This window comes from Balaenoptera acutorostrata, chromosome 1 (genome assembly GCF_949987535.1).
Source record: "Balaenoptera acutorostrata chromosome 1, mBalAcu1.1, whole genome shotgun sequence".
In the NCBI taxonomy this organism is placed as follows: Eukaryota; Metazoa; Chordata; class Mammalia; order Artiodactyla; family Balaenopteridae; genus Balaenoptera; species Balaenoptera acutorostrata.
In genome coordinates, this window is record NC_080064.1 from 54885627 (window position 1) to 54902276 (window position 16650).

Below are 16650 nucleotides of genomic sequence, written 5' to 3' on the forward strand. Positions count from 1 at the left end.
AACTGGAAGAAAAAAATATTGGTTGAATGACAATAAAAACAAACAAACTGTCTATATCTTTCCTAATTTATTTTTATCCATTTTATCAGTTTCTGAAAGAGGTAGTTTAAAATCTCCTATCATGATCAGGGATTTGTGAGTTTCTCCTTGTAATCCTGTCCTATTTCGTCATGTTTTGAGGCTTTTTTTTGCTTTTTTTTTTTAATTTTTAAATTTATTTATGGCTGTGTTGGGTCTTCGTTTCTGTGCGAGGCCTTTCTCTAGTTGTGGTGAGCGGGGGCCACTCTTCATCGTGGTGCGCGGGTCTCTCACTATCGCGGCCTCTTGTTGCGGAGCACAGGCTCCAGACGCGCAGGCTCAGTAATTGTGGCTCACGGGCCTAGCTGCTCTGCGGCATGTGGGATCTTCCCAGACTAGGGCTCGAACCCGTGTCCCGTGCATTAGCAGGCAGATTCTCAACCACTGCACCACCAGGGAAGCCCGAGTTTTTATTTTTGATGCACAAAGGTCAGGATCCTTTTTCTGGTAGTGAATCTTTCCTTCTCTCATTATGTAAAAATTCATATTATCTTCAATAAAGCCTTTTTGTCTTAAAGTCTATTTTGGTCTATGTTAATATTAATATTCTTATACCAACTCAGCTTTTATAAAAAGCTAATATTCACTGTTTTTTTTATCCTTTTACATTAAATCATCTGACGTCTTAAAGTATAATAATATTTTAAAGTATAGCTAAAATATGTATTGAACACTTACTGTATGCCAGGCACTGTTCTAAGTCCTTTTTGTACATTAATTCTTTTAATTCTCACAACAATCCTGAGGTAGATATTATTATTTTCCCCATTTTACAGGCAAGTAAACAAAAATACAATTAAAAAGTCAAGTGACAGATATTCCATCTGCTCCCTGAAAATTACAAGGACCTTAAAATTTTTAATTCCTTTCTGCTTCCTCATATATCTCCCATGCTATTATGGTCTATTAGTATTTGTTTTCAACCCCCTATCAAGTTGTTTTTCTTTTGCTTTATAGTCAGCAAGATTTGTAATCACAGTTTTATAACTAGATTTATAGATCTACCAACATGTTTGCTAATTTTTTTTTTTACCATTGCTCTTTGCATTTCATTCCTTTATTTGAGGCTCAATTATGAGCACGTACTTACAGAAGTACATTCTTTAGTAATCCTTTCAGGGAATATCTGTGAATGGTAAATTCTCTCAGACTGTCTGAAAATACCTTTACTTCATTCTTACTTCCTGAATAAAGTTCAGCTGTGATTTTCAGTTGGTATTATTACTCCATTTCCTGCTGCAGCCTATAGATACTGATGAGAAGTCTACTGTCAAGCTGTCATTAAAATTTTATCTTTTTCTTTGATGTTCTGCATTTTTACCATGATAAGATTAGGTGTGAATTTGTTTTAATTTGTTTTATTTCATCCTGCTCAGATGATGCATGCTAGTCTGATCTGGAAATTCCTGTCTTTCCTCAATTATGAAAAACCGATAGTCCATATATCTTAGATATTGCCTCTGCTCCATTCTATTTCCTCCTTGTAGAACTCCTATTTGACATATGTTGGAGCTTATTCTATCCATTATTTCTCTTTACTGTTTTATCATATACTCCATCTCTTTATCTCTCTGTGCTGTTACATTGCTACAGTCTGGGTGATCTCTACAGATCTATTGTCTAATTTACAAGTACTCTCTTTGACTATGCAAATTTGTTGTTTATCCTTCTACCCCAACTATTAAAAAATAAGTCTGATGCAATCTTGGGAGTAAAGGAACAGAAAATTTTACCATCTTTCCTCTCCTCTGAAAAGGATACTAGTTTGGAAAAAATTTGCTAAGGGGTAGGGGAGGGGAGAGCAATATAATGATACACACACACAAACATACATAAATGTAATCAATATATATGGTGATAAATAAATAAGAGTGTGTGTGTGTGTGTGTATCTTTTTTTTTTTTTTTAAGCAGGATTTCAGGCACCTTTATTCACGGCAGGTATTTTTGGTCAGGGGAGCTTCCTCTGAAACCTTCCTGTTACTTAAGGAAGCCAACTGCTTACATCCTGACGGTCCACTTGCCATTTCCCAGGCTTGGAAGCATCTTGCATGCGGTTCCATCCAGTCCCTGAGTCCAGCTGGCTCTGGGCTTTCAGGGCCACACCTCGCAGCACAACCTACCGGCCCAGTGAGGGAGTTTCTACAGCTCGGTGAGAACAGTGGGAAATTCATTTTATCCCAGAAGAAATCGACTCCTCTGTGTTCCCCATATAATTTATAAATAGGACAAGTTATTCCTTAATATTATTATATATTTGCAATACTAACAATTAAGACTAGTGACATAGAAAACTTTAAAAAAATCACGCTGTGTTGACTACGGGTTTCCTTCTCTAAAGCACTGTTCCATTCCTCAACTTCTTCCATATTCTCTATACAAAATCATCCTGCTGTGACAGTTGCATGGGTCTCCTTCCCATCAACACTGCCTCTGGGCTCAGCACTCCTGACACTGCACGGCTGAGCCGCAGGAGTTATTTTCCCTGTCTTCCATCATCAATAAAAAAGCCACTACTCTCCTCGAATTTAGGTAAGAAACAGTTTAAAGAAACAGTATTTCTTAAAAACTCAAGCCTACTGCTAGTTATTTAGTAGGCATGGACTTAACATGGTCTGTTTTCCTTTTCTGTTTCTTTTCCCAGCCAGTAGCTCAAAAGATGGAGTAGCTTAGTTGTAAAGTCCTGCCAGATTTCCTATGGTAACTGCTGTAGATGGACAAGGTAGGGTCCTACTGAAGGTTCAAACCTCAGGCAAAACTCTAACTTCTGAAAGCCTCATCACATCAGGCAACTCTGTCATTGTCCGTATTTAAAAATGCTAACAGTAAAGTGGCTTGTGGTCACTCTTTGTTACTGTAGCATCTGACCTCAGGGACTCAGACATAAAATCATGGTTCCATTCCGAGTTCTGGCGACAGAGTAGTGCCAGATATTTCTGAATACACAATTTTAAATGTTTTTAACCACTTGGAAAGTATCGCCAACACACTATTTGGTGTTCACTCAACAGTCACTCTGAGGATCAAAGAACCTTAACTATCAATGCCTTACTTCACAAAATCTTATTATAACCAAGGATCTACCCTATGTCTAATAAAAAAATTACACAGCAACTTTTATCAAACAGCAACTACTACAAAGGGAATGATAGAAAAAAAAATGACTTCACAAAAATACACTAAAAAATTTGACTAATGTATGCAGGAACCGCCAAAGTTTTAGTGTTTAATAGCACAACTGACCAAGGTCCAAGATGTGAAGTTACCATGTTCAGGAAACATGGGGGGCAGGGGAGGGAAATCACTCTATAAACTAACTCTATAGTATGTGGTAAGAAGAATGCACACTTTATAATATAAAACCTGTCTACACAGAGTAGTTAGTTGCAAAAAGCCATCTGGCTTCTCTTGGCTTGTAAAAAGGGTGTTCCAGATTCCAGTGCAGATGAGCAACCTTCAACTCTTCTGTGTGGCAGGGATCTTGCTTTCCCCGTCCAGCTCTTCCACCCCGGCCTGTGTCATGAGGTCTGCGATGTTTTTCTCCAGGCCATCAATGCGACTGCTCATGTCATCAATTCTTCCAATGATCTGGTCAGACATGGTTTGAAATTTATCTTGCATCTGTTGCAGGAGTGTCTGCACCCCCGAGGTGAGATCCTGCACGGTCTTGGGTTCAGCCTCTGCCATCTCCCTGGTTCCCAGCTTGGCGGTGCTGTCTCAGACCGTCACCTACACTTCCATTTGTCCGCGCAGATGCCCCGTATGTGTGTATCTTAAATGTATAAACTGGAAGCATTCACTCCATTTGTGGGCCATGTAGAGTCTAAGTAGAGGGAAGACTTAGAACCACATTTTTCTTCCTTTTATAACTATAAATAGATTTAAAGTTAATATTGTCACCTGTTCACATAGTATGTGATTCAAATGAATATAGAAAGTACATATAAATACCTGGAGGAAGAATATTCGAGATTGAGAAAAGTGCAAGTGCAGTTCTTGTGGAGGCAACAGGCTCAGAACGATTGACAAATAGCCAGAAAGTAAGAGTGGCTAAAGCATTGTAAACATCGGAAGGGCAGCAGAAAATGAGGCAGGTGAGGTAGTCAGGTATTAGATGACATATAGCCCTGAAAGTCATGATAAAGTTTTGACTTATATACCCTAAGTGTGATGGGAAGTGAATAGCACCTAAAATGTCCTTGAAAATGCTATTTAAGTAAAAGTGCTTATTTAAATTGTACCTTATGTTTTGTACAATATTCAAAAAGTGAGAATTGTTAACAGAAGTTATGACTTCATTCGGAACTTAAATTACTTTATAAGACCCAGGCTTTCCTATTTCTAAAACACATATAAGATGACATATTAGGAAAAGCAATGTAATGATTACAAATGACATAATCCGATATAAGATTCTAGACAGAATTCTCCTATTTTGAGACTTCCGTATGTGTGATCTATATATCAAAGAGTACATAAAACACGTATGTGTGGTTTAATGAATAATTATAGCGTGAACTCGCATAACCATCACATAGAAATAGAATATTACCAGCACCCCAGGAACCCTTGCTATATGACTTTTTAAAAAAGAGCTTACCTAGTACTATAATCTGTGATAATTATCCACTTAAATGTCAACCGAGATCATGTGACCAATCTTTTTATGGGCAAAAGAAATGTTCCCTTAAGTCCATATTTAATTTCAATATGGAAATTGAGTACGTATCCACTTAAAATCTACTCACATTTCAGGATAGAGATGTTCTATCTCTAAGGCACTAATTTTTAATTTTAAACAAAAGATATATCAAGTTAATGAAAAAACCCCCAGAACTATATAGAGCTTGAAGAAAACACATACATCTTCATATATTTTTGTGAAAGCAAACCTAGTAGTGATAGCTTTAAGATAAAAAGCACCTGATTAAAGTAAAATAAAAGTCATTCAAAAGTTTAAGATCTCATTATAGGTTTCATTACAACAAATTAGGTAAAATGAGGAGACTTCTTTGTTTCTCTGTAGTTTCTAGTACACGCTTAGCACTCAAATGTTAAATAGTAAATATGAATCAGGCTAATCACAGCATATCTAAAATATATTTTATTAAATTTAAACCTACTTAATATTTTATATTATAAAAACTTGACATGTCACTGATTCATGACCTTTTATAATATTAAAAATTAAACCTATGAAATCTAGATTTCTATATCTTTTTTTTTTTTTTTCCCCCAGCTCAAGTTTAATAAAACTACAGAAGACCAAAAGTGATACCCTACTACTATACACATCAGTTTGCCTGCTCCATAATACAGCTCAGGCCATTCCCTCCAGAGTAAGAAAGGCTGGCCTCCCCAATCCCTGCAGGAAAGGCCTGTCCTGTCCCACAGCACATCTGGGCTGAGTGTAAGGTCTTGTGTTTTAAGCATGACAATAGTACAAAAGAGGTTTTGTTCTCATGGCCACCTACTGCAGCCTGGCCCTAAAATGGCCCAGTGCTCACTTCTGCTTAGAGAAATATTCTTTGCTTTTCTGGACATCAGGCTTGATGGTATCACTGCCAGGCTTCCAGCCAGCTGGGCACACTTTTCCATGTTTGTCAGCAAACTGGAAAGCCTGAACTAGTCTCAGTGTCTCATCCACAGAACAGCCAACAGGAAGGTCATTTATGGTGATCTGTCGAAGGATACCTTTATCATCAATAATAAAAAGGCCCCTGAATGAGATGCCTTCATCGGCCTTTAAGACCCCATAGTCCTGAGCAATGGTGCACTTGGGGTCTGGTATCAAGGGAATGTTCATGGGTCCTAGTCCTCCTTGTTTCTTGGGTGTTTTGATCCATGCCAGGTGACAGAAGTGCGAATCCACAGAAGCACGAATCACTTGGCAGTTGAGTTTCTTAAATTCTTCTGCCCTATCATTGAAAGTGATCTCCGTGGGGCACACAAAGGTGAAGTCAAGAGGGTAAAAGAAGAACACAACATATTTTCCTTTGTAGTCAGATAGGCTGATATCTTTGAACTGACCACTGGCATTACAGCAGTTGCTTTGAACTGTGGGGCACGGTGCCCAATTTTGGCATTTCCTGAAGACATATTGCTATCAGCAGTTCTCACAGACAAACCACAGAGGACAGTCAGGAAGGAGACACGCCTAGATTTCTATATCTTTTTAATGAATATTTTAGCAATAAACTACTAGAGAACAAGAAATATGTGTGGTCAAAATTAAACTAACAATATTTTAAAATAAAGAATTTCATATTAAAATTAGGTTACTCTCTAATGGAAAATTCTAAAAACCTTTTGCAAATGCATTTAAAATAGTAAAGGAAGAGGATGAAATATAATAAATAAAAGCAAGCTATAAAGACACAGGAAATGTGGAAAAAACTAAACGGACAACATGGATAAAAATAACATTCAGAAGTATCACTCTTAAATTGTAGTGTAGCATTACCTGAATTATGTGCCCTTTAATTTATGCACATGATGGATAGCTTGTTAAGGGGTTATACCATTATAATTGATAGTGGCTGAAGGCAGTCAGGCCATAATTTCTATTTAATGGATGGGATAGTAAGGGAACAAAGCCTGCAGTAGCATTTTAAAATAACTGCCTAGAAAGTTTACATTTATGTCCAAAGTGTTACCTATATTCTAGTCTTTTCTATGTTGAATTCTTTAAGAAAAAAGAGAAAAATCAGCTGCAGCAAGATCCACATATTATTAAATCAAAATTCTGATTTAACCAATAACTAGAAAAATCTCACAATAAGTGGAAAAGAATTTTCAACTAACCATTTGATGGTCCATTTTTGTTCTCTTGTTCTTTAGAGCTTGTGGGAGAAGCAAATGGGCTCATCTGACAGGTTCCAGTTGTTGGTGAATAGGCTGTAACACTTATCTTCCTTCTGATTTTTGAAGAATCAAATGACTAGAAATAAATATTAATTTGGGACAAAAATACTTATGTTTAGTTACAGATCTTTGGAAATACATTTGAAAAACTCACAAAATTCAAACTAATACTCTTTTCCTTGATGTTTCTTTTCGGATTTTAAATATACACAATGATTATCTTCAAAGTGAACACTGTTATTTCAAGGTATGTACATTTTTCTGGTCTCCATACTGATTAGGGCATCTCAATTTGATTTTATGAAATTTTAACATTAAATGGTTACTACCTTCTGAGATGGTATTTCCAAACAAGTAGAGATGGCTGACTCTCCCAATTACATCCTGACATTTGTTGTTAGCTGAACGTGAAGTATAATTATGGGCCTAGACCAGAGAAACTCTCAGAAGTGTCTCTTAGTAAGACCCACAAGGAAATTCTAGGAAGGATTAGTGGTGTCCTTAACCTTCACAAAGTTGCTCTGACACAGTATCTTAATGATAAAACAAAAATAATGTTCAAACAATTGAGTATGGCATTTAAGGCCTTTGAGAATTTGATCTATTCTACACAAATCCTCTCTGCAGCTTCCTCCTCTGTGTTCCCATAGACCTTGTTCATACCTCTTACTGGAGTTAGTAAATTCTAATAATTTATTACATTTCTGTATACCCCATTAGAATTTAAGTTTCTGAAAATAAATATTATTTCATCCTTGTACTATAGAACTCAAAAATGTATGATGAATGAATGATTTAAAAGAAACAGCCCAGTAAACTTAGCCAGGCCACTCTACTCAGAATCTACTCATTTTTTCACTGGTTCATTCATCTATTATTAACTGGCGCCTGTAGTCCCAGTCACTTAGGTTATGCACATTTGGGTCTCAGCTAGTCTTCCTTTGGTTTGGGGCCTCATTCATAATCCACTTCCTCCAAACACCCATTATCACACTATTAATTTCTTGCTCTTCTGAATTCTTTTTAAACATATTTTCTATAATGCTTACTAATCACCCAGCATTTGCTAACTAATGTGTATATAGGAAGAGAACAAATTGTTCTGGCCTCATAAACAGCAGAGGACAGGTCTAAAAGTAGTATGCTTGCTACAGCAATTCAGAGAAGAGGGAAAACCAAAGTGGGCTGCAGTAATCTCACAGAAGGATTATTGTGAAGATGAAGGGTGAGGCTTAGATAAGTGCAAATAAAAGGTGTGAAAAAACTGAAATCTAGAGGTGAAACAGACAGCACAGGGTGGATTTAGGGATAAAGGAAAGGTCTGAAGGTTCATGATATGTTGCCAACACTGTAGAATTAAACTTTAGCTTGGTTGCTGACTTGAAATAGTTATATAATTCTCCATTGTCACCTATTCTTTATTTTCAAGACACCATGGCAGAAATAGTGGCTATGTCACCTTTTTCAATAATCTTGGTATTAATTCCAGAAGCTATAGCATCAATTTTTTTTTTTTACAGGTAAGATTTTAAATGATAGATACTTCTTTGTATTGGGGGAACAAAAGGCATTACATTTTTTATTTTATGTATCCACAGTAGCCACAAATGTAACCAATATTTAAAAAAAAATCAAACTATAATATCAAGTTATAGCTCTAAAGTAATCTTTTTTTTAAGGTGAAAGGGTTTTAAGTCTCTTTAACAGGTGGTTATTACCTCTCCATCTTGAGTTTTCAGCTGTTTATAAGTATTCAGTCATAAACTATGACATTTATCCAATCCAACCCCACTTTTCTAAGAATTTATTGCCCAGAAATATTTCACTGTGTATGTACAAGAAATGAAAGTCACTACCCTAATGTACATTTACATCAATCTGTTTTCCTATTTTCACCAAAAATTATTTTTCCAATTGCCAAATATCTAAACATTGCAACTGTAGATCATACATTTCTCCCTGAAAACAATTTTCTAGCTTTCGTAAAATAAGTCTTTGTGTGTGTGTGCGTGCACGTGTGTGTATATATATATATAAATTTTTCCCCCTCACCTTAAAAATACTAAGTCTTCTCTTTTGCTTTCTTTCTTTCTTTCTTTTCTTTTTTTTTTTGGTGATCTGTGTTGATTAAAATGTCTGTCTATAATCGTAATGTACTTAGAGGGAAAAAAGAAAATCTACCTTTCCCTACTATCCCACTAAATATTCTTCAGTAAATAATGCATTTTTATATGTCTGCCTACTGATATACACAAATGCATAGTCTTACTTCTTTAAGTTCTTTTTCTCCTCTAATTTTTAAACTCTGAAGATGCTTAAAAGTGATCCTAGAATCCTAAAAATTTCAATTCTGCCAACCCCCAAACGTTGACCAGGCTGAACAAAAGAACCAATTTAAACTATAACAAAGAATTGCTTCAAACCTAATGAAAATCAGACTGAAAGTCAAAAACATTTCTGAAGCAGTGGCGAAACAGGGGAAATGGTCATCAAAGCAAAAATCAGCCATGATGGCGGAGTCAAAAGACCCTGAGCTCACCTCCTCTCGCAAGTCCACCAAAATCACAACCATCTGCAGAACAGCCATCAATGAAAAAGACCAGAACCGGCCAGAAAAGATCTTCAACAACTAAAGACATAAACAAGGAATCACAACCACTACCATTGCACAGAAAAAAGAAAAAAGAATGAAAATAAACTAGGACAGTTTAAGAGACCTCTGGGACAATATCAAGCACACTAATATTTGCATTATAGGGGTCCCAGAAGGAGAAGTGAGAGAAAGGGGCTGAGAGAAAGGGGCTGAGGAAGACATAATAGCTGAAAGCTTCCCTAACCTGGGGAAGGAAACAGTCACCAAATCCAGAAAGTACAGAGAGTTCCATACAGGATTAACTCAAAGAAGACACATAACAAGACACATTGTAATGAAAATGACAAAAATTAAAGGTAGAGAATATTAAAAGTAGCAAAGGAAAAGCAACAAATAACATAAAAAAAAAAAAAAAAAGTCTTCTTGGTCTTCTCATTAATCTCCTACAAAAGGAAGAGTTAAGAAGACTGGGATTTGATAGAAAACTGAGCTACTAATTGAGAAGTCTGGAACTCTTTCCATTCAGCAATGATGAGTGCTACCTACCAGGTCCTTTAGAAAAATAGAGAAAGAAAAAGTGAGAAGAACAGATTTGGCTAGAGAAGGGAAAGAATTCAGGATGCAAACAAAATATAAGGATATAGAAATCAGATAAGTCACAACTACTTTCTATAATAATTTACAACTGCTTGTAATATTTATTGACAAAGATATTTAACACCACACTAAAAAAAAAAAAAAAGATTCTGTCTAGGATCAGTCCAAATGCCACTGTACTTTTTGTAAGGTCAAACCTTGTACATTAGCAAAACTAAAATTTGGGCATTGATTTTTCTGCCCAGAAAAAAAGAAATGAATGTTCTCTCCATAATTTCAAATATATATGACATTCTCCTTCAATATCTTTCACAAATTGTAGCTTGCTTCATCACCTTGTTTAAAGCATATTCTACCAAAAAGGTGCCTGTATTTTATTGATTTTTACCTATTATAAACAGTCTAGAAAGTACTAACTAAGGGTTCTTTCAGGATGAAATGTGGGATATAATGGATCTGCTATTATTATTATGAACTACTAGACTATGCTATCACTGAAATATTTAAAAATACAGGTACTGTAGGTATTTGGACAACCAGAAGCAAAAGAAAAATTAGGGTAGCTAAAGGGAGACAATTCTTTATAATCTTATACTGGTTAATTAGGTTATTGGAATGTTTCACCTAAGGCAGTATTATAAATCACTAGTACTTAATATAGAATTTACATTAGAAAATTTTAAATACTAGCTGTCTCAGGGATTTTTCACGATTTGGGCCTAGGGTTCCTAGAAGAATCCTAAATATCAACTAACTTTTTATCAGTTGCCACAATTATCACCCTTAATGACTCTAATAATGATTAGGTTTTGTTATTTCTAATGGTATTTATGGAGAACAAAAGCATTTTGCACTTACCCAGTGATCTTACAGGGACAGCAGGGAAAGGATATAACCAATATATTAGATCTGTGCTGATGACAATGTTCTATTTCTTGATTGGGTGTTTGATACCCAGGGATACACATTTGTTAAAACTCATTGAACTGTACACTCAAGATCTGTGAATTTCACAATCTATAAATTTTACTTTGATAAAAACATTTTAACAGGAAAAATAAAACATTGGCTAAAAAGTTGATACACTGGTGTTTCTATTTGTGCTCACTACTGTTCCACAATTTTAAGACATTAAAATATTAATTTTAATATTAAAGACATGACCATTTTGTTACTCTCTTGCACTGTAGTCTTCAATAAGTTTTTAAAGATATACTTTCATGGCTATTATCATTCCTTCATATGTCCTCCTATTTTTTCAGAAGAGAAAGTGAATCCTACCTCAAATATATTTTTGTTTATTGAAGTATGATTTACTTACAATAAAATGCACAGATCTTAAGTTGTCGGGCTTGCTGAGTTCTGATAACTGTATACACTGATGCCACCACCACCCAAGATGAAGAACATTTCTGTCATCCCAGAAGATTCCCTTGTACCCATTTCCACTCAATTCCCACTCTGCAGCCCGGAAGCAACCACTTTCTAATTCCTATAACCATAGCTATTTTTGCCTACTCTTGAACTTCATATAAATTAAATACATAACTCTTATGTTTGGCTTCTTCTTTTCAATGTGTTTTTGAGATCATCTATGTTGGTGTGAGTGGTAAGATTGTGTTCCTTTTAATTTTACTATTCCTTTGTATAAATGTACCAGAATTTGTTTTTCTACTTTCCTGTCGAAGGACATTTGGGTTATTTCCAGTTTAGGGCTATTATGAATTACGGTGCTAAAGAACATTTTTGTATATGTCTTTTGTGGATATATGATTTTATTTATTTGGGAAGCCCAGGAATGGAATTGCCAGGCTATAGGATGGATATAGATTTATTTTCTATATATAAAATAAAGGCTCAATAGTTCTCTAAAGTGTTTGTATCATTTTAAATTACCATCAATAAATGAGAGTTCCAAATGCTGCACATCCTCACCAACCTTTAGGTTGTTTTAGACATTCCAGTGTTGATTTTTAAAGCCATTCTGTTTTGTTGTTGTTATTTAGCTATTCAAGTGAGTGGGAATGGTATTCCTTTGTGGTTTTAATTTGTATTTCCAATGACTAATGATGTTGAACATTTTTTCATGTGCTAATTTTCCATTTAAACATTTTATTTGTCTTAGATTTATAAAGCTGGACAGTTGCTGATTTGGTGATTGTTAGGTCACTCAGACTATGTAAATATAATGTATTGATCTTTCTAAATGTTCTGCTGGGTTTTTAATTGTTTACAAATTTCTTTTTGTATTGAAAGCAAAAAAGACAAAGTATCTTTCAGAGGACTGTGTACCAGCCAAAGGGATCTGGAATATCATCTTAGGGCCACTCTTCTTAAAGTGGGAAATCCTGTTATTAGTGACAACATGGATGAACCTGGAGGACATTATGCTGAGTGAAATAAGACAGAGACAGAAAGACAAACACTGCATGGTATCACTTAATAGGGGAAAAAAATAAAGTCCAACTCACAGAAACAGAGAGTAAAAAAGTGGTTGTTAGTGGCTGGGGGATGGGGGAAATAGAAAGAGGTTGATAAAGGGTACAAACTTTCAGTTATAAGATGAATACGTCTGAGAATCTAATGTATAACATGGTGACTATAACTGATAACACTGTATCATACAGTAACTGAAATTTGCTAAAAGGGTAGAACTTAAACGTTCTCACCAAAAAAGAAAAAAAGAAAAATTTGAAGTGATGGATGCACTAATTAATTTGATGGGAGGAATCCTTTCACAATGTGTGTCTGTGTGTGTGTGTATACACACACACACACAGTGTATATATATTCACAATATATACATCAAATCATCACATTGTATACTTTAAATATCTTATATTTTAGTCAATTATATCTCAATAAAGCTGAAAAAAAGGGAAAGCCTTAGATCATCCTTTTTTTTGTTCTCCTTTCCCTATTTCCTATTTTAGACCAGATCTTCTGTCCTAAAAACTTGACTCCTACGCTACACAGACATACTCATTAGATTCTTGAGTGTCTCCATAACTCCTGAATGATTTGTATAAGAAAACCTGAAGTTAGGAATACGTCATCCCTTGTGCCAAACCTTGTGAGTCAAGACTATTCCTTGATAAGATTTATGCAAAACACTTACACTGGCATATGGATGGACCAAACCTACTTAATCTCCTATTACAGGATTGAGAGAAGCAATGGGGGGCTTTCATGTAGAAAGAGGAGGTGGGAAACCAAGAGAGGGAAGATGAATGTATATATCCAAGTCACTCGGGAACTTTTATGCAGATGCAAAAAACTTAAGTCAAAACTTATGTTTAATAGGAGATGGACAAATGTAACTCCATGTTTACTACTAGAAACCAAAGCTTTGTGCTAATTGTTGACTTTATAAGGAGGGAAGGATAGCATGAACCTGTTTGTTCTTTCCCTGATACCTTCCTCTCATTCCTGAACTACAGAAGACTGACCTCCCTTGGGCTTTGGTGAATCTATCACCAGTGTGTGTTTACGGTTTTAATGGATACTTCCTTTCCTTTCTGCTATACTTTTGCTATATACTTCTGCTATATGTTGATCCTTTCCCCTTCCTCTTCTTTTCTCCAAGAAAACACAATGAATAAAGACTTACTGACACTGAAAAAAGAAGATATAATAATTATAAATACACACACACATACACATCTAACAAGAGAGCCCCAAAATACAAGGAGCAAAAACTGGCAGAATTGAGAGAAGAAATAGAAAATTCAACCATAATAGTTGGAAACTTCAGTGTCCCACTTTCAACAATGGATAGACCAACTAGACAGAAAATCAGCAAGGAAACAGAAGACTTGAACAACACTATATACCAATAAGACCTAACAGACATCTATCGAACCCTCCACCCAACGAAAGCAGAATACACATTCTTCTCAAGTGCATATGTAACATTAGCCAGGATAGAAGATATGTTAGGCCATAAAACAAATCTCAGTAAATTTAAAAAGATTTGGATCATGTAAAGAATGTTTTCTAATCACAATGGAATAAAATCAGAAATTAAAGAAAGAAGGACATTTGGAAAATACAAAAATACATGGAAATTAACAAACTCCTAGATAACCAATCAAAAGGGAAATTAGAAAATACATTGAGGAGAATGAAAATGAAACACAACACATGTAAAAACTTATGGGATGAAGAGAAAGCAGTACTCAGAGAGAAAGTTAAACACTTACATTAAGAAAGAAGAAAGCTCTCAAATCAATAACTTATCCTTCCACCTTAAGAAACAAGAAAAAGAGCAAACTAAAACCAAAGGAAGCAGAAGGAAAGAAATAATAAATACTAATATTAAAGAGAAAACAAATGAAATGGAAAATAAGAAAATAGAGAAGATCAATGAATCTAAAAGTTGGTTCTTTGAAAAGAAAATTGACAAACCTTTATCTAGACTGACTAAGAAAGAAATGAGAATCAAATTACTAAAATCAGGAATGGGGGGCAGACATTACAACTGACCTTGGAGAAATAAAAGGTATTATAAGGGGATACTATGAACAATTGTATGCCAACAAATTAGATAATCTAGATGAAATGGACAAATTCCCCAAAATACACAGCCTACCAGGACTGAATCATGAAGAAATGGAAAATTGGAACGCATCAATAGCAAGTAAAGAGATTAGATCAATTCAGAAAACTTGTCAAAAAGAAAAGCGTGGGACTGGAGAGCTGCACTGGTGAATCCTGCCAACATTTAAAGAAGAATTGACACCAATTCTTCTCAAACTCTATCAAAAAACAGGGAACACTCCCTAACGCATTCTATGAGACCACATTACTCTGATACTAGAACCAGACAAATACCTTACAAAAAAAGAAAACTACAGACTAATCTCCCTTATGAATACAGATGCAAAAATCCTCAACATTCCTGCAAACTGAAACCAGAGAAAAATAAGAATTATATATTACGACCAAGTGGGATTTATCCTGTGAAAGCAAGGTTGGTTCAATATACAAAAACCAATCAATATAATACATCATATTAATAGAATAAAGGAAAAAAACCCACACGATCATCTCAATAGATGTAAAAAAGCATTTGACAAAAATGCAATTCTTTCATGATAAAAAATAATCATCAAACTAGGAATAGAAGGGAAGTGTCTCAATCTGACAGAGGGCATTTAGGAAAAACTCACAGCTAACATCATATTTAATGGTAAAAGACTGGATGCTTTCCCCCTAAGATCAGGAACAAGGCAATGATATCTGTTCTTGCCACTCTACCCAACATTGTTCTGGAGGTTCTAGCCAGGGCAATAAGCAAGAATGAGAAAAAAAGGTATCCGATGGGAAAGAAAAATGACATGATCTGATATATAGAATATCCTAAATAATCTGTAAGAAAGTATTAGAGCTAATACACGAGTTCAGCAAAGTTACACTACACAATACATGATCAATATACAAAAATTAGCTGTGTATCTATACACTAGCAATGACCGATCTAAAGTGAAATTATAAAAATGTTTACATTAGCACCAAAAAGAATAAAACACTGAGGAATAAATATAACCCAAAAGTATAAGACTTGTATACTAAAAACTACAAAACATTGTTGAAAAAAATTAAAGAAAATCAAAATAAATAGAAATAGATCCTGTGTTCATGGTTTAGAAGAATTACTAATTTTTAAAATGGCAGATTCAGTGTAATTCCTATCAAAAGTACAAATTTTTCTTTTTCAGAAATGACAAGGTGACCCTAAAATTCACAGGGAATTGCAAGGCATATGGAACAACAGAAGCAATCTTGAAAAAGAACAACAAAGTTGGAGGACTCACACTTCCTAATTTCAAATTTATAGTAATTAAAAACTTTTTATTTTGAAAACTTATAGTAATCAACACAGCATGGTAGTGGCATAAGTTCAGATCTACAACCAAATGGAACAGATTCGAGAGTCCAGAAATAAATCCATGAATTTATAGTCAACTGATCTTCAACAAGGGTTCTAAGGCCATTCAATGGGGGAAATAATAGCTTTCAACAAACAGTGCTAGGACAAATGAATATCCACATGCCCCTAACCTCATACCATGTACAAAGATGAACTCAATAAGGTCTTAAATGTAACGTAAGTGCTAAAACTATAAAACTCTTAGAAAGAAACACAGTGAAAGTTTGCATTACATAGACTGTACAACAGTTTCTTAGATATGACACCAAAAGCACAAGCAATCAAAGAAAAATTAAATTAGACTTCATCAAAATTTAAAACTTTTGTGTATCAAAGTATACTATCAAGAAAGTGAAAAGACAACACACAGAACTGATGAAAGAAAAGTATGTGCAAATCATATATCTGACGAGGTAACAGTATTCAGAACTCATAAAGAATTCTTACAATTCAACAGTAAAAAGACAACCCAATTAAAAAATGGGCAAAAGATTTGAATAGATATTTCTCTAAAGAAAATATACAGATGGCCAGTAAGTACGTGGAAAGATGTTCAACATCATCAGGGAAATGCAAATTAAAACCAC

General features: G+C 34.9%; 2 protein-coding genes and 1 pseudogene across 3 annotated transcripts in view; all 3 read right to left on the reverse strand.

Annotated features, from left to right (window-relative positions):
- The window catches only part of ITGB3BP (integrin subunit beta 3 binding protein), an 87740-nt gene that overhangs the window by 45036 nt on the left and 26054 nt on the right, over positions 1-16650 (reverse strand). For both annotated transcript variants that reach the window (XM_007164339.2, XM_007164338.2), the window contains exon 3: positions 6882-7017. In XM_007164339.2, the coding sequence (XP_007164401.1) occupies positions 6882-7017 (136 nt within the window). The remainder of the gene's footprint in view (positions 1-6881; positions 7018-16650) is intronic.
- Positions 3063-3800, reverse strand: LOC103006300 (heat shock factor-binding protein 1-like). The gene has a single exon (XM_057530267.1). It carries the CDS (start codon positions 3762-3764, stop codon positions 3534-3536), a length of 231 nt encoding a protein of 76 aa, XP_057386250.1. The 5' UTR covers positions 3765-3800; the 3' UTR covers positions 3063-3533.
- Positions 5361-6176, reverse strand: LOC103006594 (peroxiredoxin-1-like; annotated as a pseudogene).

Bases quoted from the DNA above. Each gene is read 5' to 3' on its own strand.
- LOC103006300 (XM_057530267.1), bottom strand. From the start codon at position 3,764: ATGGCAGAGGCTGAACCCAAGACCGTGCAGGATCTCACCTCGGGGGTG.